General features: G+C 50.0%; 2 protein-coding genes across 5 annotated transcripts in view; one reads left to right on the top strand and one right to left on the bottom strand.

Moving 5' to 3' along the window:
* Positions 1 to 13,115, top strand: part of DNAJC7 (DnaJ heat shock protein family (Hsp40) member C7) — a 28,027-nt gene extending 14,912 nt beyond the window's left edge. For all 3 annotated transcript variants that reach the window (XM_004012914.5, XM_042255952.1, XM_042255953.1), the window contains 9 exons: positions 3,932 to 4,050; positions 4,692 to 4,845; positions 5,359 to 5,523; positions 6,357 to 6,448; positions 9,474 to 9,547; positions 9,897 to 10,043; positions 10,277 to 10,429; positions 12,302 to 12,364; positions 12,777 to 13,115. In XM_004012914.5, coding sequence (XP_004012963.1) covers positions 3,932 to 4,050; positions 4,692 to 4,845; positions 5,359 to 5,523; positions 6,357 to 6,448; positions 9,474 to 9,547; positions 9,897 to 10,043; positions 10,277 to 10,429; positions 12,302 to 12,364; positions 12,777 to 12,814 — 1,005 coding nt within the window. In that variant the 3' untranslated portion in view covers positions 12,815 to 13,115. The remainder of the gene's footprint in view (positions 1 to 3,931; positions 4,051 to 4,691; positions 4,846 to 5,358; positions 5,524 to 6,356; positions 6,449 to 9,473; positions 9,548 to 9,896; positions 10,044 to 10,276; positions 10,430 to 12,301; positions 12,365 to 12,776) is intronic.
* A 1,212-nt stretch (positions 13,116 to 14,327) lies between these two features.
* Positions 14,328 to 21,375, bottom strand: CNP (2',3'-cyclic nucleotide 3' phosphodiesterase). 2 transcript variants are annotated; one of them, XM_027974524.2, is made up of 4 exons: positions 21,152 to 21,375; positions 19,399 to 20,068; positions 17,226 to 17,365; positions 14,328 to 15,808 (listed from the first exon to the last, which is right to left on the bottom strand). In XM_027974524.2, exons 2-4 carry the CDS (start codon positions 20,009 to 20,011, stop codon positions 15,359 to 15,361), a joined length of 1,203 nt encoding a protein of 400 aa, XP_027830325.1. In that variant the 5' UTR covers positions 20,012 to 20,068; positions 21,152 to 21,375; the 3' UTR covers positions 14,328 to 15,358. The 2 variants fall into 2 exon arrangements, with proteins under 2 accessions (XP_027830325.1, XP_027830324.1); XM_027974523.2 differs by having other exon boundaries at positions 21,284 to 21,375.
* Between the last annotated feature and the right edge of the window lie 175 nt (positions 21,376 to 21,550).

Raw genomic sequence — 21,550 nt, 5'->3', positions numbered from 1 at the left:
TTAATTTGGCATTGACCATTTCTTTCCCTCTTTTTTTCTTAAAGACTTAATTTGTTTAAGAACGTTTTAGGTTCACAGCCAAATTGAGAGGAAAGTACAGAAATTTCCCATAGCCCTTCTGCCCCACACTTGCATAGCCTCCCCCATTATCCACATTCCCCAGAGGGGAATTCCAGAGATATATTTGTTAGAACATGTTTTGGGCAGTTATGCATAAAGCTGCTCTAGACATCTGTGTGCAGGTTTTTGTGTGGCTTTAAGTTTCACCTCCTTTGGGTTAATACCAAGAAGTCCAATTACTAGATCCTATAGTAAAAATTTGTTAAATTTTACAAGAACCTATCAAACTGTCTTCAAAAGTGGTCTGTATCCTTCTGCATTCCCACCAGCCAGGAATGAGAGCTCCTGTTGTTCTACATCAACAGAGTTAAAAAAATTTTTTTTTTGTTGAAGTGTTTTTTTTTTTTTTCTTAATTTTATTTCACTTTGTAATAAAAAGCAGTACAGGTCTGTTACTTGAGTTCATCCCTATTTCTAATAGGAGGTAGTAGCCTAAAAGTGTGTTAGTTAGTAAAGGAAAAGCCAGTTGGAATTAAATATTAAGTTTGGATTACATATTTTTATTAGAATAATGAGAGCTAGCTTTAATACCTGTGAACTGAACGCAGCAGAGACCCCTTTTACGTTTTTGAATAGTGTTTATAGCCTGTCATTAGGCTATAAACACTACCCTTTTGACGTTAAGCGTTTCCACGAAAGCACACCACTGTCCTTTATGGAGCTGTATGACAGTTCATGAAAAATGTACTTGGCAAAGGGATTGACCTGTGTGAAACACGGGAAAGGTATCCGAGTTGCAGGTATCTTTCTAGGTCTTGAGCAATGGAACTTGGAAGCAGCTTTCACTAGTTTCAAAGGGAGGTAAGTGGCCCTGAAAAGGGTTAAGTCACTGATAAGGATCAGTTTTCAGGATCACTTAAAAGAAGTTTGTATCATCCAAGAGCTGGAGTTGTCAATTCATATGTGGGAATTTGCTCAGTACTTTCTGTAGCAGGTCCTCAAATGCTTGATGAAAGGGTATAGTTAAGAATCATTCTTAAGTCACAGACTGTGATGGTCTTTTTATTTGGTAATATCTGATTAGCTTATAGAGTCCGCATTAACTTCTTAGCATCCCTCTTCTGTCCTTTGGTTTTAGTAACCGCGGTGTCTTTGTAGTATGATTCGTACTTTGTGTGTGTGTGTGTGTGTGTGTGTGTGTGTGTGTGTGTTTGGAAAGCAGTTCTGCCTCCTGTCACGTTTTCTGAGGTTTACATAAGCAAAAGCTTTGTGTCGAAAGGCGGTCTTTTGGGTTTCTTTTCTTTCTTGCCTATCCTGGAGCCAGAATCCCCAGTTTGTGACAGAATCCTCTGTTTGTGACATCCCACCCCCACCCACCCCCCACTGTAGTTCATGGTGATGTCACAAATGAAGAATTATGATCCTGGCAGGGGAAACAGATGAACTTGTAAGAAACAAAGATCTTCTTTGCCTGCAGCTGTCGATAGTCCTGGGGAGGTGGGGGTGGGAAGTGAAGCCCTGAGGCTCCAACTGACACTCCCCACCAGGAGCCAAACCATCTCGGTACAGAAACTAGCAAAGGCAGCAGGGTGTGACTGCTTACATTTGACTGACTGCTCTCCCCCAATTCTTTTTCTGTTTAAGGAGGGGAAAATTAGCACCATGACTCACCTACTCAATGCCTGCATTTTCCTATGGTCCTTAGAATTTCCAGAGTATAACCTGTGCCATTCAAGGAGAGGCGTCCCCACTTTTGACACTGCAGAAAAGTCTTCCAGGTGCAACAGCTCATGGTGTTTACTTACTCTCCCTTACTTTTAAATTTAAATATTTGAATAAATGCTATTCTTGGTTCAGAAGCTGGAAAGTATAAACAGTGATAAGTGTTTCCCCAAACTTGTCTTCCATCTGTCTATTTCTCACCCCCGGGGTAAGCACTGTTCTTGTTCTATTTTCTGCTACAGTTTTGGTCTACATAAATAAACAAATACAGATTTTGGCGTGCTGTGTGGCTTGCAGGATCTTAGTTCCCCAACCAGGGAGTGAACCCGGCCCCTGGAAGAGAAAGCGCCAAGTCCTAACCACTGGATCACCAGGGAATTCCCAACAAATACAAATACAGATTCTTCATTTTCTTTTTTTTTCTCTTTCTCTTTTGAATGAAAGGTAATAATGCTATGCAAAGTTCTATACCTTGCCCTTTTTAAAATTTTTTTACTTAATAGGCCTTGGAAGTCTTTCCATATTAGTACGTAGAGCTTCTTCATTCTCCGTTAGATCCACATATTGTTCTGTGAATGTCTACATTACCTAACTAGTCTCCTGTTGATGGAATTTGAGTTATTTCTATGTTTTCAAATTTCATCACTTCTTGATCCCGATGACCAGGTTTTTAGAGGGAATAGGTGTCCCTGAACTCCAGATTTCTCTGTTGGATCAGTTATTCTTAGGAGAATATGATTCAAGAAGGATCTCCCAGGAATAGCAGATAAACAACAAGTGAAAGCTCAGAGAACAAACTGAGAAAAAAGATGGGAATATATGGAGAATCTTTATTAAGCTGAAAGACTGAAAAAAATCTGAGCTGTGTGTGTGTGTAACTTACAGTTTGGTTAGTATAGTGACGTGGTAAGTATAGTCTAGGACCACTGAAGGCGAACTAATATATTGGATATTCTAAAGTGGAAGAGTGGCCACCAGGGCAGTCAGTGAGATGTGAGGCTCGCGCCACAGGACGGAGGAAACTGTGAGTGGTGTCAGTGGCGTAGGGAACAGTGACTCTATCAGGTTCTTTTTTGCTGTTCCTTGTCTTTATTACTAGGCTAAACATGAATTATGCAAAGTAGCAAATAATAGTATTCTAGAAGAATGAGAGTTGTTTTTATTTTTTTTTTAATTTTATTTCTTTTGGGCTTCGCTGGGTCTTTGTTACTGCCTGAGAGCTTTCTCTGGTTGCAGTGAGTGGGGGCTGTTGTCTTTATGGTGTGTGGTCTTCTCGTTGTGGTGGCTTCTCCTGTTGCAGAGCATGGGCTCTAGTAGAGTGTGGGAATTCAGGAGTTGCAGTACGTGGGCTCGGTCCCCCTGCAGCATGTGGATTCTTCCCAGCCCAGGGATCTCACCTGGGTCCCCTGCATTGGCAGGTGGATTCTTAACCACTGGACCACCAGGGAAGTCCAAGAATGAGAGTTTTGATCACAGTCACTGTCGATTGGATTCCCTGTGGAGGCACCTTAGCATGGTGATGAGGGTTATAGGCTCTGGGTCTTTGTGTCTGAGATCAAATTCTATTCTTATCACTTACTGGCTTTGGTGACCTTGAACAAGTTAGTTTAATCTCTAGTTTTTTCATCAGTCAAGAAGGGTAATAGGGACTTCCCTGGTGGTCCAGTGGTTAAGAATCCGCCTCCCAATGCAAGGGACACAATTTTGATCCCTGGTCAGAGAAGAGAACTAAGATCCCACATGCTGCGGGGCAACTAAACCTGGGCGCCACAGCTAGAGACAGTCATGTGCCATAGCGAAGAGCCTGTGTGCCGCAATGAAGACCTGATCCAGTCAGATAAGTTAATTTAAAAAATAATAAAGCCAGAAAAAATAAAAATAAGGGTAGTAATACAACTTTCTTGATAAAATTGTTGCGAGCATTAAATGAGTTAGTGTATAAAATACTCAGTAAGTGTCTGCTGCTGTTGTCATCATCTGGATCAGCTGCTCTCCTCATTTCAGTGGTTTAATCTGGTAATTTAGGAATGTTTTTAAACCTCTGGCATTACTTTCCCTTAAATCTCTCTGTTACCTGTGACCAGACTAAAGTGAAGACATTTCTGGAGTTCAGGATGAAGAATCTCATTTGCTTTCTTTTTCCCCATAGGTTGTTTTTTGCATGGACCGTGCCCTAGAATATGCCCCTGCCTGCCATCGCTTCAAAATCCTCAAAGCAGAATGTTTAGCAATGCTGGGTCGTTACCCAGAAGCACAGTCTGTGGCCAGGTATGAAGCCAAGCCAGTTCTGCAGTGAAATGCCAGATAGCACTGGACAAATGCTGTCCAGCAGCTCTCTACATCAGGAGTACGTACGGTCCTATAGATAGGGTGATCAGACCTTCCTGGGACTTAAAGCCAAAGGTTAGACCAGGTCTGAAAACCTAAGGGTTTTACAAAGTTCAATAGGTACTTGACCTGTATGTAAAAGAACAGATGTTAAGTGTTCTTTTGTTTCTACTCAAGGGGTTTGCAAACTGTAAAGTACCAGTTAGTAAACACTTTAGGCTTTGCAGGCTGTGTGGTCTCTGTTAACATTTCAACTCTGCCACTACAGTGTAAAAGCAGCCATAGATAATAGATAAACAAATAGGATTGCTGGATTTCAAGGAAACGTTATTTACAAAATCCAGCAGCAAGTGGAATTTGGTCCTGTGGGCTGTATCTGCCAACCCTGTTCTAATTAAAGATTGTGAGACACAGTGTGTAAAAGGAGGGAACGGGTAATTTTGGAGGAGTTCTTGGGAATCTACCTTTGGATTCTTTCCATATTAGACACATGGTCAAGGAAAAAGAAAAAAGGCCAAATGATAGTAACGGTGAGGGAAATCCAGACCACAGCTGAATGTGCCCCTTTCTGGCTGTTGCAGTGACATTTTACGAATGGATTCCACCAATGCTGATGCTCTGTATGTACGAGGTCTTTGCCTTTATTATGAAGATTGTATTGAGAAGGCGGTTCAGTTTTTTGTACAGGCTCTCAGGATGGCTCCTGACCACGAGAAGGCCTGCGTTGCTTGCAGAGTAAGTTCTAGGCACCAGATCTGGGTGGGAAAGAAAGCTTCCTTTTTGCACCTTTATGACAGGGTGAAAGGTTTCGGCCAGTCACAGGGAATGTGATAACACTTCTTCCCACCTTGCCAGGATGCTTGGTTCTTTCATTAGAATTTATTTCAGGACAACTTTGTATTTGCCTGAAGGTAAATACGATAATTTAGAGTCAGATCCTTTTAATATCTCAGTGTTTTTTCTTTTTTTCTTCCTTCAGTGAAGAAAAGATAGTCATGCTTATCCTGGGGAGTAGAGAGAGGTAAACTCTGGGTAGCACAGGTCTCATTGGTATTGTTTTGTAAATCTCGGTTTCTCCTGTCCACTCCGTAGCAAGCACCAGTGAGCAACAAATAGCCTAGGTGGTGGGGTTGGGCAGGGTAGGGGGTCATCCTGGGATCTAAGAAACAGAAAATAGACCCTGGACTCTCTGCAGTGGTCTGAGCCTTTCTGGATGTGAACTGAAACTCCCCTTGCTTTTCTCTATAGAATGCCAAAGCACTTAAAGCAAAGAAAGAAGATGGAAATAAAGCATTTAAAGAAGGAAATTACAAGCTAGCATATGAACTGTACACAGAAGCCCTGGGGATAGACCCCAACAATATAAAAACAAATGCTAAACTCTACTGTAATCGGGGTACGGTTAATTCCAAGGTAAGCACTTGGTCTGTGACTTGGGGCCTATATTTTTCAGGGCCAACAAAAAGTCTTGGGAACTTTGCCCAGTGAGGGTAAACCAGATGAGAAGAGAAAAGGTTAATATTTCAGCTTATGAGGAACGAACTTCTGAGAGGCAAGCTTTTATTTCTTCTGTGGAATTTAGGGACACTTGAGGGACAGTTTGGAAGGATATTCCCACCTGTTCTTCAAGATTCTTTCTTATAGTAAAAAAATAGCTGGGGGAAAAAAAAAAGAGAATGGCTAAAGGCATTGAGACAATTTTTAAAGCAAGTGTTGCTTCTTTTTGCCTAACCAAGTGATTCTTTTTTAGGAGGGATTCTGAGGGCATGAGAATATTAGACAGGCTTAGTTCTTTCTCCAGTATAACCAATGGTCACCCTGCTCATTGGAAAATACCCTAAGTGCTGTCCCACGCAACCATCAGGAAACAAGAATAGGCTCCTTACTCTTGCAGAGTCCTAGTGGTTTAAAAAAATTACAGTAATTCTTATTCCTGCAGTTGGCCTCTAAAGAATAGGCGGCAAGAACCACCCTTCCTCTTGCCATGTCTGGTTGGGCACTAACCTGAAACAGTAGATGTGGTTTTTGCTTGCAGCTAAGTGTGCCTGGCTTCCATCACTTAGAAAAGAACCCAATTTTGAATTTGGTGTCCTTAGCCCTCTGAGGGACTAGCTTTCTAAGAATGAATGTGACAGTGGGCCAGCATGACTAATGGATCCTCTTAGAATTCTGAACCCATGGCCACAGCTTCTGGGCTCCCTCAGTCACCGAAGATGTGAAGTATGACTGCTCTCTCTCTCCTGAAGCTTAGGAAACTAGATGATGCAATAGAAGACTGCACAAATGCAGTGAAGCTCGATGACACTTATATAAAAGCCTACTTGAGAAGAGCTCAGTGGTAAGTGCCTCTGGTGGGTGGGGGGAAGAGGGCATTGCTGCTGGCCTGCCAGGGGAATTGCACTGTGGATGATGAAGCAGACCCGGGGATGTTGTGAGGTCATTTGGTCCTTCCCCCTGCCTCTAGGTGGGATTGTTCCAGCCCTAGAGCTATCTTTATAGACCTCCAGCGGAGGAGATTGCACAAGCTCCCTCAGTCTCCCATGCCTGTGTCTTACGCCCCTCACGGTCAGTAAGTTTCCTCTGATGCCTGACCCAAATTCCTTTTGTTAAAGTTTAAAATCCATTTCCTTTGGAGATTTTATTTTGTGTTGTACACTTTTGCTCTAACTTGACACAGTGCTTAGCACACAGTAGGTGCTCACTCAATTAATGCTTTGTTGAATGACTGTATGGTGCTTGGAAGAGGAAGAATAAGGTGTCTCTTGTGGTAGTTTAGAGTTGTGCCTATCCTGTATGTTCTGGGTTAGGGAAGACAGTGCTTCCATAGGAAGGGATTTAATCTGGCTCCACATCCCTGCAGTATAGGGAAGTCCCCTTTGAAATATCCTTGTCTGGCGAGGTTATTTATGAGCCAGGATGTGCCTGCCTAGATCCAGCGCTTAAATTTCCTTCAGAGTCAGGTTGCTCTGCAGCATACTTGTTCATCTTATTTTTGAAGCCGCTAGACTCTTCTCCAGACAGGAACATGAGCAAGGGCTGAGAGAGACCGCTCCCCCAAATCCATCTTACTTCAGATTATTTCCCAGACAGAGAAGAACGTTCTGTCTTTTAAAGTTCCTAGAGGAAGACCCATTTGTTATGTCCCAGTCCTCCCACAGCTGTCGTGTTCCTTGTGGAGTGTCCTAGCCAAAGGACAGGTGTTACTACTGCTACCTGGTGAGCAAGCTCATAGTTCCTCAGGCTCCCCAGTCTCACCAGTGGTGAGAGCATGGGCTGCCTCCCATTTAGTGTGCCCCAAATTATCCACGTTTGTGAAAAATAGGAAAACTGCTCTCCTGTGTAGTGCTTTTTTGTTTTTCTTAAGTGAATTTCTAAAGTAGATGACTAAGTCTGTCACACACACAATTATATTACAGATTCTATGAGACTATCTATCAGTCATCTCGTCTTTTCATACCACTTGCAGACATACATGGAAGCTTTGGAATACAGAAGTGGAGTGTACCCTTTGACCAGCTAGAGACTTATTTTAACAGATAGAAAGTATTGTATCCATGTTTACGGCAATGTTACTGTTAAAGAAAAAAAAGCAGACTCTCACCTAAATGTCTGGTAGGGAGGGCGTGACTGGAAACCTAAGACTGTATCAACTCAGTGGAACACTCTGAAGCGTTTGAACAGGGAATGGGAAGAGAACAGAAAATTCTGAATTTGTTAGGAGGGTAATGGGAGGAAAGATTATGTTTTATTTATATGTGTGCAATAAACAGAAATTGCTTTGGTCAGATAGCTCCTTATCTTTGTGGGAGAAGCAGAACTGTCCTCTGCGTAGGTCTGCTGTGAGATCCTGCCACAGAGCACAGCTTGCACTGTTGGGCACAGTTGGCTGAGAACTTGGCAACAGCCCCCTGGAGCAGCTGGGACTGATGAGACGTCCTGGAGATTAGCTCAGGCTGAAGCCTTCCCAGAAGCCTGAGTGCTGCTGGGATCTGCGTCAGCTCACCCCACTGGTGGGGAGAGGCCGGACCTTTGCTGCAGTTCCTGTCACGGGCTGAATGGAGCTTTCCGTTTCCCCTAAAGCTCTACTTTTCTTTTTCTTTTCAACATTGTTTTCTCTAATGTTAGGATGTCCTTGAATTTTTTAAAAAAGTGTGAAGTGCAACTGTAACGTAGGTGTATTTAGTACGTTATGTAAGGGTCTGGAAGGTCCATCGGGTTAGCTTTTTTGTCACGTCAGTCTTTACCCAGAGTTGTTACTAATTTTGTGTTCCTTCAGTTTATATTATTATACTTAATCCTGAAAATGGGCTCTCTGCATTCTTAGTAGCATTTGTGCCCTGCATTTCTGGGGCATTGGTTTTGCGCCGTTTTTTAAAAGTCATGAATCAAGATGTGGCCAGAAATTTGGAGATGCCTAAGAATGTTGGGCTTGTCTCTCGCCAGCCCCATCAGTAATGCTCCCTCCGCCCTGGCCTCTAGGCCTGGGGGTGCTATGTGATGTTCGCAAAGATGAGCTTGGGTAGCAGCGGTCTGAGAAATTGAACCTCTCTCTGCAGTTGGCAAGCTGCACTGTGTGGTCACTCTCCACTCCCCAGCTGATGGTGACTGTTTCTGGAATTCCTACAAGAGTCTGTTCAATCAGTAGGCCAGTCTCGGAGCGAGTGATATCATCAGGAAAATGCCACTTTATTTCTGTGGAAGAGACATAAGATTTGGCGATCAGCCTGTCAAGCTGGTTTCCTCCCATCTTGGGTCAGGGTCCCTCCTTCCTCTGTGCCACTGAAAGAGAATCAAGCCTGTGTTCACAGTCTCCTTTTCTGTCTCACTAACCTATATCTCTCGGACTGACTAGTCTTAATGGAAGCATTTGCGGCAGCCACCACCTTGAACTTGATCCTTCTCGTGGCTGACTAATCCCACATCTCTGGATTGGAGCTGGCCCCGCATGTTTATGGCACTTTCGGTTTCAAAACTCTTCCATATCCATTGATCTCACTTGATAATTTTTCTCCCTTGTTTCAGTCCCAAGTGTCAAGTAGGTGCCTTCACATGGTCTCTCCTAAGGTGATCCAGATGCCTCTCGGTGGCTCTGAGTGAAATCAGAAGGAGCGTTCTCCCCTTGGTTGCTTTCTCCTCAGAGCAATGTATCACTTTGCTGGTGGGTGCAAGTGGCGTGAGACCTCTCTCTTTTTCTTGAGGAATTGGTAGCGAAGTTTTCTTGTGGCTAGCTTAAGAACTCCTATTTCATGAAGCATCTCAACCAAAAGTTTATGTCTCTTGCTTGAGCCATGCCTCTCTCCCTAGATTGATACCAAAGGCCATTGCTGTTTACGTCACTGTACTGCCCTGTATTTCCTTTTCAGTTACTTGGACACAGAACAGTATGAAGAAGCAGTAAGGGACTATGAAAAAGTATATCAGACGGAGAAAACAAAAGGTAAAGAATTTTGAGCACGTGTTCACTTGTAGGTCCTAAAACGGGACACAGGAGTTGTCTGATTCAAGGGTGAACCTGGAGCTCATTGGAAGAAGTGAGCCGAGATCCCAAATGTGGGACAAGGCACCTGTTTTCTGGTCCCTAGTTCTCCCTGCCACTTTCATTTTCTGTGTGATGAGGCTGATGTGAAGAACCTGAGTATAAATAGATTTTTAAATCTCCACAAGAAATCATCATAAAAGCCCGTTGTATGGTTAACAGGGCTTCTGACTCCAGGGCATCTGGGCTGGGACTTGGTAAAGGAAGCCAAAAACAGATTTATCGGTTGACGCTAAATGTCTTCCTCCAGAACACAAACAGCTCCTTAAAAATGCACAGTTAGAACTAAAGAAGAGTAAGAGGAAAGATTACTACAAGATTCTTGGTGTAGACAAGAATGCCTCTGAGGACGAGATCAAGAAAGCCTACCGGAAGCGGGCCTTGATGCACCATCCAGGTAGATCGGTTGGGGAGTGGGGCTCAGTGGGAGGAGCAGGTTGGGCCGGCTGCTGCCATGGTCAGTCCAGCACCAGAACCTCAGAGAGGCTCCTCAGCTGGAATTAGGTGGCGCTCGGTTCTGTATACTCCACATGTGGGAAGTACTGGATTGTAAAATGAGACGTAATGTAGTCTTTCCCTTGAACTCTGTTTTCTTGAGACTCTGAGTTCTTCCTGTATTCCTCCCTTCAGATCGGCACAGTGGAGCCAGTGCCGAAGTTCAGAAAGAGGAGGAGAAAAAGTTCAAGGAAGTCGGAGAAGCTTTTACCATTCTCTCTGATCCCAAGAAAAAGACTCGCTATGACAGTGGACAAGACCTTGACGAAGAGGGCATGAATATGGGTGGTAAGTTGGGAGCTGGTTGGGGTGGCCTGGGTTGAACCTGACACCTGTGAAATGTTAGCATTTTTCCTGAAGACATTCTGTGGGCAGAGGAGTGGGGTGGGGGTGTCTTATGCCATCAGCCAGTAGTGCCCAACAGTTTGTTAAGTGCACTCTGAGGAGTAGCTGTTATGTGTGAGGTGCTGTGATGGGTATGGAAAATAACAAAGCTGAATCAAACCCACAGTCCAAGGGTTTTCAAACCCTGGTCCACCGGCCAAGTCTGACCCTTGGTCTGATAGACATGGAGCCCATTGAGGGCAGTCAAGTATAGCAGGTGCCAGGGGTACAGAGTGAGTGCCGAGGTCAGCATTAGCAAGGGAAAGCTTGGATATGCAGAAAAGCACAGCACTGTAGGGGAGTGACCAGGGCTTGGCTAGGAGGGTAGAGGGTGCCTGGGGCATAGCCACACAGTAGCTGGGTCAGACCTCAGCAGGCCTTAGAGGCTACAGGAAACATTGGGTTTTTCCTTTTGGCTACAAGTTTTTTTTCTCCCATTGCAAAGTGTCTGATGACTGATACTTATGTGTCTGGCACATTCCCATAAGCCCTCACAGACTTCAGTTTCCCCAGAAGACTTAGAATGAAGTGAAGCGTAGCTGAGAGCATCATTGGTCACTGTGAGCTCAGTTAGAGATAAAAGAAGCCCTGAGCTGTGCACAGTTCTCAAACCACTGCCTCTAATGCCAGCCCTTTCTCTTCCACTGAGAAAATCGGAACTTAAAAAAATAAGGTTGATGATGCTATATAGATAACCCTGGCCTCGCCAGTTCAGGGTGGGTGGGTGTGTTTTACAAACCTAATTTTAACAAGAATAAACATTGCTCTACCCAGCAGTTGAGAAGAGCTGTAAGCAGTCAAAAGCTGTTGAAGGGTTTAAGAAAGGGAGCCGTGGACCTGATTTCAGCTCTGGAGTTATATTTGTGATGGCAGTGAGGAGAGCTGGTTTAGAAGAGGTGAAGAGGAGGGAAAACAGGATCACTAGAAGAGGATCGAGGGCACGGTTGGGAGACGGCATCGGCAGGAGTTGGCTGCTGAGCGTGTCAGGAGAGGCAGAGGACCAAGTCGAGAGTGGCTTGGGCACAGCTGATTCTGTGGGGCTGTTCACTGAGCTGGGGGAGCCAGGAAGATGAGCAGATACACAGGCAAAGAATTTACTTTTAAATACCATGTGCCTGTGGGATTGGCCGCTGGAGGTAAATCCTGTGCAGCTTGGGCAGACTGGCTACGTGAGGCCCACCATGGCCTGAGGAGAAAAGCGCCACTCTGGGGGAGGCTTGAGGCAGCAGTGTTCAGTGTTGTTGCTGTCACTGACGAGGGGGTTGGGCGGGCTGCTTGAGCTTCCCCCTTAGGTTTTGTTGAGTATTAATTGGGAATGATCTAATGTATGCCAGTCCCAACACTGTGATTGCCACCGGGCAGCTTTTTTTCTGGCATATGATGTAGACAGAGTATGGCATCACATGCATGCATTCAGCCATGTCTCATTCTTAGATACAGCCTGGTGGCACTTAAGGTGTAGAGTCTGGTCCTTTCAGGAGCAGCCCCAGCATCATAGGGAGACAGTGTATAGGAGCAAATGGCCTTTCCCATTGTGGAGAAGGCGCAGCAAAGTGGGTTGAGGCAAGGAAAGCTTCCTTTGGGACACACTTGGAAGTAGAACAGAACAAAGTGGGATCAAGTAGTGGGCCTGCCTCTCGACCATGACTTTGGGGAAAGGAGGGAAGTGATTGTTATCTGGGAGAGCTTTGGAGACCCATTCTCTGTTAAGTTCCTCTTCACACACTGCGGATTTTTTCACCTTGTGCTTTCTCTGCTCCTTATTTTGCTCTACAGATTTTGATGCAAACAACATCTTCAAGGCGTTCTTCGGCGGTCCTGGGGGCTTCAGCTTTGAAGGTGGGTATGCCTGAGTTCCCAGGCCACAAGCCAACTCAGGGCCCCCCGTTAGGCAGCACTCTGAGAGTCAGAGAGGCCCATCAGTGGAGGCGGCAGAATCCTCTTCTAGCAGGACATCCACCCCCTTGGGTGCTGCTGAGGATGGGCGGGGGCGGTGGGGGGTAGGTTTCCGGGAGCACAAAAGCCACACCTGCTTGTGGCCAGGGAAGTGTCTGCCCAGAGCGTCCCTGTGAGGGTGACGGTGTTTCACACATGCCACCTGCTCGTGGGCCTCCTGCACCCCAGGGCCCAGCCTGTTTGATACTCTCAGGTGGCTTTCCCCTCGCGGTTGAAGCAGCGCTTCGTAACCAGGGCAGAGTGATCTTCCCTCGGAAACTCAGAGCCAGTTGACAAACTCTTCTTTTCCCTGCAGCTTCTGGTCCAGGGAATTTCTTTTTTCAGTTTGGCTAATGAAAGGACACCACCCAGAATCCAGAAAATGCAGACTTGCTCAGCTTAACCTCGAATGTGGACACAATTCACCTCCTCCCTTCATCATGTCTCCACGTCCTTAGAGCAGTTTCGTTTTCTCAGTTGGATACCCTGTGTCTGTGTGAGTGGGGTGAAGGAAAGGGAGCCAGCGCCGAAGACTGCGGGGAGGGGAGGGAGGCGGGGGGCGGACAGGGCAGCTTGTGAATTTTTGTTTTACTGTTTAACTTTATTAAAAAAGAAAAAAAATTAAGAGAATAAAATGTTTTGACCCTTTCTGGCACTTTGCTCTGGCAGCTGCTTTTTGTCACTCCAGTCAGCGGGGCCAGACCTGGGCCCCCGGCACGGAGTGGATGCCCACGTGGACTTCAGGGTCAGTCAGCCATCCCACGAGGGGTGTGGGTGCCCCCTCAAAAATCTGTTTAGCACATGCATGCTAAGCAGGCCCTGGAGATGCTCTGGGGCCCAGCCTGATGCCAGTCATGGGGCAGTGAGTTCAGGGCCACTAGAAATCACTAGAAGCTACATGTGTCCAAAGTGGGTGCCAGGTGCCCGGCTGGGCTAACTCAGATTTATACAGGCGTTCACAGTTCCCGCTGCTTGAGGGAGATGGCAACAAAGACACAATCCTGCCTCCCTGACCCTCAGACCCTTTCCAAGTGGGACAGGCAGCTCCTGGGCCCAGTGGTATGGGTGCTGACATCAGCTCATTAGCTGGAATTCTTAGCAAACACCCCTAGCCTTCTCCACGCGTGTCCCTTTCTGCATGGAAGGCAAGCGGGGGCAGGAAGCAATGGCATTGGTCATGCTGTTCAGGTCAAGCTCTGTGTTTGTGGTGAATCATCTCAGGACATCCAGGCAGACACTTGAGGCTTTGGCTGAAGCTCCGATTTTTGGTATTCTGCTAAGTAGAGATGGCTACGTAAAGACCTTGGCCCAAATAGCTAACTATTTCTCTTCCTTCTGAGCCTCGGCCCCTTTGTTTTCCGTCTTCTCCCTTCACTGCAAAGACCATAGTGAAATGCTGACTGCATTAGGCCTGGGAAGTTCCCATGTAGCCAACCAGGCCTTTTGTTAGCCTGGAAGAGATTCTTGAATGTCAGTTCTTCCCTTGTGTTTTAAGTGGCACTGACTTGAAGGTGGCCCTCCCTGGAGAACTCAGGGTCTTCCTGAGGTCCCTCTGATTGGATTGGCTGGGCACACCTGGGGGCCTGTGCCCAGTGACTGGGGGCGGGGGGCTGCTTTGTGCTACGTGTCCCTCATATTCAGCCAACCCCTGCTGTCTCTGCGCCTCCAAGGCCAGCCTCTCTCCCTTCTGCCTCCTCATGAAAGCCGACACTGTTCAGCTGCCCAGCCTCGCCACAGCTGTGCCCAGCCCGCAGAGGGGAGACAGGACCGATGGCCCCAAGCTGGGGGACAAAGGCAGTCCTAACGCACCCTGCCCTTGCCCCAAGGAAGACTGAGCGGGCCACAGGGGGAGAGAGATGCACGCAGCTAGGATTAACACAATTTATTTCATTATCAGTCTTACAAGTTGCTGAGGTTGGGCAAAGCCGGGAGAGTAACTTCTGTCCAGGCACTTCTGTCAGGTGACAGCCTGATTAGCAAGGCCGTTACTGAGCGGAGGGCAGTGGAGGGCACCCCAGGAGCCCCAGCTCCTACAGCAGTGTTAAAACCCCTCCTTCCAGAGGCACCGGATAGGGCTTGGCCCGTGACAGCCAGGGGCCACTCCACTGGCTTTTGGTGCCCACTGACCCCTTTCAGCAGAGACACAAAGGCCTCCAGAGGCACCAAGGAGGCAGGATAGGCTCGGCAGATGGCAAGACTGGTACTTTCTCACTGAGGCTCTGTCTCTGGCCTTGATCTCCCCACCAACACAGCAGGGCCACACGGCTGGACGGATGGAAGCCCACCCCTTTCCCCGGGTGAGACGTGCAGCCAGCCTGGGGTGTGGCTGCTGCCTACTCTGTCCCCTAGTTGTCAAACTGTTAACCTAGTTACAGTGTGAGGAGGGGACAGGCACTTAGGACCAAAAGTGTAAGATAAACCCTTTCTCTACCCTGGAAAATAGTACACTCTGATTAGGAAATGGGCTCAAAACCCAGGGATCCTCCCATCTCAAATCCACCACTAGTTTTTTGTGGCTGGTGACCACCCCATGAGTACTTGCAGTGCTGGGGTGTCCCACCCCACTAGCCAGCCTTGTGCGGGGCAGTGGGCCTGGGGGGCCTGTTAACTGGAAGCAGGGCTTGGGCTTGTGGCTCCAGTCCAGGCCAAACTTGGCCCAGCCTGGTCAACTGTGGTCCAGGTTCCTAAATGACGCCTACCCACCCCCTTGTGTTGAAAGCTTGAGCGTTAGAGGGGAAAGGGGTGGGCAGGAAAAGAGAGCAGTTATTTTACAAGTTTTTAAAAATTACAGGAAAGTTAACTTTGAGTAAAAAATTAAAAAAATCAAAGATCAAGCAGAGGGATGCTCCCCTCCCCTCCCCCTTCCGTTGTAAAGAAGGGGCAGGTGGCCCAGGACACTCAGATGATGGTACAGGACTGAAAGGAGCCACCCTTGCGGCCGCTGCGTATGGGCACGGCCTTGCCCTTCCCATAGTATCCCGTAAAGATAGCCCTGACCTCCATCTTCTTGGCCAGGCTCAGCATCCAGCGCCCGCTGCCCAGGGAGTAGAGCTTGCCCCGGCTGAGCTCACCCACCTCCTCGCCGCGGCTGCCCCCCTTCTCCTGCCGCACAATCTCTAGCAGGTCAATGCCCGTCTGCACCGCCTCCACGTCACCCGCGCAGCCCAAGGTGATGTGTGCACGGCTGCCCCGTGGCAGGTTGTCAGAGGGGGACAGCTTGTCCACGTCGTTCGGCCACAAGGCCAGCTCCTGCTCGCTCAGCTCTACTCTGGCTCCCGTCGTCTTGGGTGTCACGAAGAGGGCCGAGATGGTCAGCGTGAAGGCCTTGCAGTAGGATTTCTTCACTACCTACAGAGGGGGGGAGAGGGCAGAGGACCGAGCTAGAGGTGGTGGCAGCGAAGGGACAGTGAGCGCCACAAGCAGAGAGCCTGGTGCCAGGTGGACGTCGTTCCACTGACACTGGCCAGGCTGCCTGAAAGAGCCAGAGGAGGCAGGAGACAGCAGGGGTGAGCGACGCCAGGCTTCCTGAGCTCAGGCCTGGGCTCCCCACCCACGAGCTCCAAGGCTCATTCACCTGTAAGAGAGGGCTGATGCTGAAGCTTCCTCAGGGTGAGGACTGAGGACCTAGCAAGGGCTGCTGTCGTTACTACTCAACTCACCCCTTAAAAGCACCCCTGGTATCCAGACAATATCCTGGAGGGCGGGGCGAGGGCAGAAATAAAGGCCTTTGATCAAAATCTACTCCATACACTGTGGCTTACAGTATACCTGATTCTCAGCAAGCCCATCTCTCCCATTTTGACCATAAAAAACTCCCCTATTTTGCTCATGACCCCTCATCCCAACAGTGTCTACCGTGTGCGTGCCCGTGTGCTCAGTCATGCCCTATTTTATGTGACCCCACGGACTGTAGCCCACCAGGCTCCTCTGTCCATGGGATTCTACAGGCAAGAATAAGGGAGTGCCACTCCCTTCTCTAGGGGATCTTCCCAACCCAGGGATTGAACCTGAGTCTCCTGCATTGCAGGCACGTTCTTTACCACTGAGCCACCTGGGAAGCCCTGTCTGGCAGTTAACAGGTGCCTAGTAAATCTTGCTAAATGAATGTACAGTTAGAGGTGGGAGTGAAAGTGTGCGCTGCGTGTTTGTTCGTGCAACTGTGGGAGGCGCTAGGGATACGAGGTGAAAGCTTCCATTCGTGTGGGAGGAGACCACTGAACAAGTAGGTAAAATGGCTGTTAAACTAGGCAGAGAAGTGAGGGAGCTGGCAGAGGGTCAGGGACCGCCTTCCTGCAGAGGCAACCTGAAGGAGGCTGGGGTCAGCCAGGCACACCAGGGTGCCAAGCCAGGTGGTTAAGGACCCCATATGAGAGGCTGTGGGTAGGAGACGGAGGTAGCCTGCAGGCAGGGGAGGGGCTGGTGCCCTTAAGCCAATGAGCCTTTCCATCCGACACTCCCCATTCCAGGGCACTACCAGGCCTCAGGCTCAGGACAGGGACTTCAGAGCACCAGGCTCCTGGGGTAAGGGACTTCTAGCCTTTGGAAGTGCACACAGGCTTAGAAGCCAGCATTCCCTGCGCATCTGCAGAAGGGGAAGGCCCCTGGGCGACAGCACAAGCTGGTGCCACTGCCTCGCGGGGCCACTGAGCTCAGTACCACTAAGCTGCTGGGGCGGACTCCACTTTCCCCGACAGGCTGCTGGTTTCTGGTCTCCAGAGGGGCCTGCCCTCTCCCCGCTTCCGCCAGGTTCCTGGGGAGCACTCACATCTTGCTGGGCATACTCCTCTGCCCCAGCGGCCTTCCCGTAGTCACAGAACTTGGTTGTGCAGTGCAGCACGCCTGGCGGTCTCTTCCCGAAGTAGGTGAGCAGTTCAATCTTCTCCCTGGGCTCATCCCCAGAGACAACTGCGGGGGGAGAAGGAGGGTGGTCAGGGCGGGAGAGTAGGGGCATCGCAGCAGCTATCACCAAGAGCTTGGGAGAGCCAGAGGAAAAACATCCAACATGGAGCTTAAGTTTGCGATCCACTGTAATTGAGCAATCTACTGCCATTCATTTGTTGGTCCAATTAAAGCAACTCTAGTGCTATGAAAAGGTGTTTTAAGTTCTCTGCTTTTTGTTCTGCAAATTTTTACATCTCTTACCCAGACTTGAAAACTAAGGCACTTGTAACCCAGGGGAAGGCAGCATAAGCCAAGGGAATCTGAGCTTCAACAGAGCTACACATCTGAAAAATCAGGGAAGCAGGTCATGAAAAAGGGACTAGAAAGAAAAGAGGAGGGGAACTGTGTGGTATAATGGAAGGAGCCAGAAAGAGCACAACAGCCAGCCCACTTCCAAGCTGCTGGACCTGGGGCAAGTGAGTGACTCTCATCTGTCAATCAGATACAATAGGAGGTGACCACCCAGATAACTATCAACCATGACCCATTTCAGCTGGGGCCCCTGGAACAAGAAACAGCTGGTCACTGGCACAATAGGTAGCCTGCAGCCTCCTTTGGTGGATGAGAGGCTACAATGGGTCTTAGAAAGTAATGGGTACAGGAAGGGTCTTAGGAGATAATGGGATAACCTTAAGGCTAGCTTCTCCATCACTAGGCTTTTCCTGTTAGCTCCCAGGGTTGAGTCCCTGTGAGGATGCAGCTCACCCTCCACAGGGGAGGGAGACCCCCGCTCGGATGGCAGGCCTTGTTTGTGGCCCACCACATTTCTCCTGTGCTGTCCTATGCAGAGGAACACCAGGGGGTTTTGGTTTTTTGGCCATGCCGGGGGGCATGTGGGATCTTAGTTCTGAGACCAGGGACTGAACCCATGCCCCCTGCATTGGAAATGCAGGCTCTTAACCACTGGATCTCTAGGAGGTTGAGGATCCCAATTTTTAATGATAAATGCAGCTTCGGAGAGGCAGTCACTCTACAGGGCAGAACCAGTGCTAACCAGGAGCCCTGCCTCGGGTGTGTCTCTGTCACACCACTCACAGGCACAGCTCACACCAGGTGGTGTAGGCATCCTGGTTTCCCGCTTTGCCAGCATTCGTATCTTAGGAGCTGAGAAAAGTCCTTGGAGGACATATATAGGCACAACTCACCTCTGACAACCCAAAGAAACACCGGCGGGGATATTTCAAGTCTAAAATTGATGGGTGGGGGGCAACTAGGAATGTGTTAAAAGAAGAGATGATTAGTGGGTGGGTGACATGTCCCCCACAGGTCACTGGAGGAGAAGAGCCACTAGGGGGCCCTTCCCTATCCCAAATCTCTCTTCTCTGTGGAGCAAACAGCAGGAGGGCACTCTGGTCCGACCCAGTAAGGGAAGGCTCCTCTAGAGGCGATAGAGTCTAGGGCTCTCAAGATAGCTTTGGGCAAATCCCACATCCGTTCTGTGCATTTCCCATCTGCAAAAATGAGGTTGGACTCTAGCAGACTGTTCTCTGGAGCTGTGCAATACCACAGGAGGTGCACTGGCTAACTCAGGGCCTGGGAACCGTCCCCGCTGGTGTTTACAATAGTTCTAGTAGTAAGTTTTCTGCAGCTTAGGACTCCATGGCATATTGTATTTTAGAAAACGGTTCTGCAGCTAAAAATGAATTTGAAAACATTGGACCAGACTCTCCCTCCAGGGTTCTATGAAATGTTGATGTACTTCCTATTATGACAGTATGCAATTTGCTCTCCCCACCTCTAAGACAGGGTCGGTGGTCTAGCTCCAGGCTGGGAGAGGGCAGCTGGGGAGACGGTGAGAGGGAAAGTCCCTGGTGAACATCTCTCCCACGTCCCATTGCGTGTGCACCGCCCCAGGAGACCTCTGCCAGCGCCAGGTGAGCCCCGCTGCATCCCCCAAGAGCTTGGAGAACAATGGTCCCAGCCACGCAGCACCCTATGCCCAGCTAGCAAGGGGGCTCATAAGGTTGAGTGCCCCACCCACCCACCCCGCCACCTACAGTGTCGCAGCTCCTTCTTGAAGGCCTTGTGGTTGCCCAGCTCCTCCAGGAACGTCTGGCCAGTTTTGCGGAGGGCCTCGGAACTCTTCTTGGTCAGGAACCAGCCGAAGTAGAGCGGCAGGAAGTCCTTCTCCAGCCCAGGCTTCAGCTTCTTCAGATCGTCTGCTGACAGCTGCCACTGGTTCTTCTCCTTGAGCTGGGCACAGTCCAGCCGCCAGGCCGTCTTGGGCTCCACCAGCACCACCTGGTACTGGTACTGGTCGGCCAGCTCAAAGAGCTGCTCCAGCCGCTCCCGCTCATGGTTGGTATCATCCAGCACCAGGACCCGGACATCCCGGCGGCAGTAGGCAGCCAGGTCCTCGTCCAGCCGCTTGTACTCCTCGGAGAAGGCCCCCCGGGCGCCGGGGGTGATCTTGTAGCTGTCGGCAGACACCATCTTGGTGCCATCCCGGTACCTGTCCACGATGAACCGGGCCAGCGTGGACTTGCCGCTCCCAGGCAGGCCTCGCAGGATGAAGAGCGTCTTGCACTCCTGCAGCGTGGCCACCGTCTCCTCATCCTGCAGGAAGGGAAACTGCAGCTCTGGCTTGTCCTTGGCCCCTGAGGATGACATTTTGCGGAAGAAGACCTTGGGCAGGAACGTCTGGCTCTTTCGGGAGAAGCCTCTACTCTGTGTGAGGAGGGGAAGACAGGCGTCAGCCAGGTCACGCAGGGCCGCCCCGCCAGCCTCGCCTCTTCTTCTCAGGCCTGGCCCTATCCAGGAATCCCCCCACTCCAGGCACCCCAACCCTTGATTGACAGGCACCCCCGGGGCCGTGGGCGCCTTCCCAAGCCGTGAGGTTCTAGATGGTCTCTCCTCCGTCCTTGGGACCTGAGGGCTTCTGGCTGTGCAGTATGCAGAGGGCTGTCTGGGCAGTCCCAAACTCTTAAGGAGAATCGTGGCCTCAAGGATCACCCACTGCGGCCACCTTGAAAGGAAAACTGGTGGGAAGTGCCTGCAGGGGAGGGCCTGAAGCCTGCGATTCTAGAAGTGAAGCCTAACTTATATTCCTGGCCTCTATTAAGGATGACCTCTTTGGAGGTGGAGGGCTCTATGTCTGGGTAAAACCACAGCTGCCCTGGCCCCTGAGGGCATCGAGGAGGGTGGGGGTGGAGAAGGGTCACCCAAAGACCGCCTCCCTTCCCCCAACAATGCCAGTAACAGATAATACTCTCTTGTCTGGGATTGGGGGACAATGGTCCCACAGAAGGACTGGTGGGGGGCTGGGCCAGAGAGCGCTAGACAAAGGGCTTCATTCAGCACAGCCTGCCACCTCCTCCTCTGCCCTGGGCCCCCCACAAAGTCGTGGTCTTTGTGCCTGCCTCAGGACTGGGCGGTACAGGGCACCTGCGTCGGAGTCTAGGTCTTCGCACCCCTTGCTGTGTGTCAGCAGCACCTCTCTGAGCCACTTGGGTTCCTGCTTGCGCAAGCCACAGGCGGCAACACTTTTTACTGTAAAGCGCCTTTTCCTCTAAGCCGCGAGGCCCCACCTCTCGCCAGCACCCAGACAGCTCAGCAGGCGCACATTATCTCAGACGAGGCCCTGGGCAGGGAGGAGGTGCCGAATGCCCGCCCAGCGGCCCAGTGCTCGCTACCCCGACCCACCCGCCACCCGGGTGTGCTCCGAGGGAGCTGCTTCTGAGGCTCGATTCGCTACTTCCCTTCTTTCTCCAGCGCCAACCCCTCTCCCCATGCTCCCCGCGGCGCCCCTACCTCAGCCAAGAAAGCCCCGACTCAACTCCGGAACCTCGAGTCCTCATTTGCATGCCACTTCCTCCCCCCCGCCCCTAAGTCCCCCAATACTCTCGTTTTGCATTAGGGTCCCGGCCCAGCCCTCCCGCTCACCATGATGAGAAGGGGTCGCCGCCGTCGCCGCCTTCGCAGCACTAGCTCTCCGGGGCCGCCCGCCTGCGCGGAGGGACACGGAGTCTAGCGGTGGCACGAAGCCACGCGGAGCCGCCTTACATAGCCCGGGGCGGAGCGGGGGCGGGCCGGGGGCGGAGCGGGGGCGGGCCGGGGGCGGAGCGGGGACGGGCCGGGGCGGGGCGGGGGCGGGCCGGGGCGGGGCGGGGGCGGGCTGGGCCGACCCCCTCTGCGCAGGCCCTGCGAATC

Source organism: Ovis aries, chromosome 11 (genome assembly GCF_016772045.2).
Source record: "Ovis aries strain OAR_USU_Benz2616 breed Rambouillet chromosome 11, ARS-UI_Ramb_v3.0, whole genome shotgun sequence".
Lineage (NCBI taxonomy): Eukaryota > Metazoa > Chordata > Mammalia > Artiodactyla > Bovidae > Ovis > Ovis aries.
Note: the sequence above shows the minus strand (reverse complement) of the source record. Positions and strands in the feature narration are given on the sequence as shown.

What these genes read in the sequence shown, in the direction of transcription:
- CNP (XM_027974523.2), bottom strand. An exon ending in CAAGAAGGAGCTGCGACACT is followed by an intron (nt 17,366 to 19,398) that starts GTAGGTGGCGGG and finishes CTCCCCCCGCAG; the next exon opens with TTGTCTCTGGGGATGAGCCC. An exon ending in AGGAGTATGCCCAGCAAGAT is followed by an intron (nt 15,809 to 17,225) that starts GTGAGTGCTCCC and finishes CCCCCTCTGTAG; the next exon opens with GTAGTGAAGAAATCCTACTG.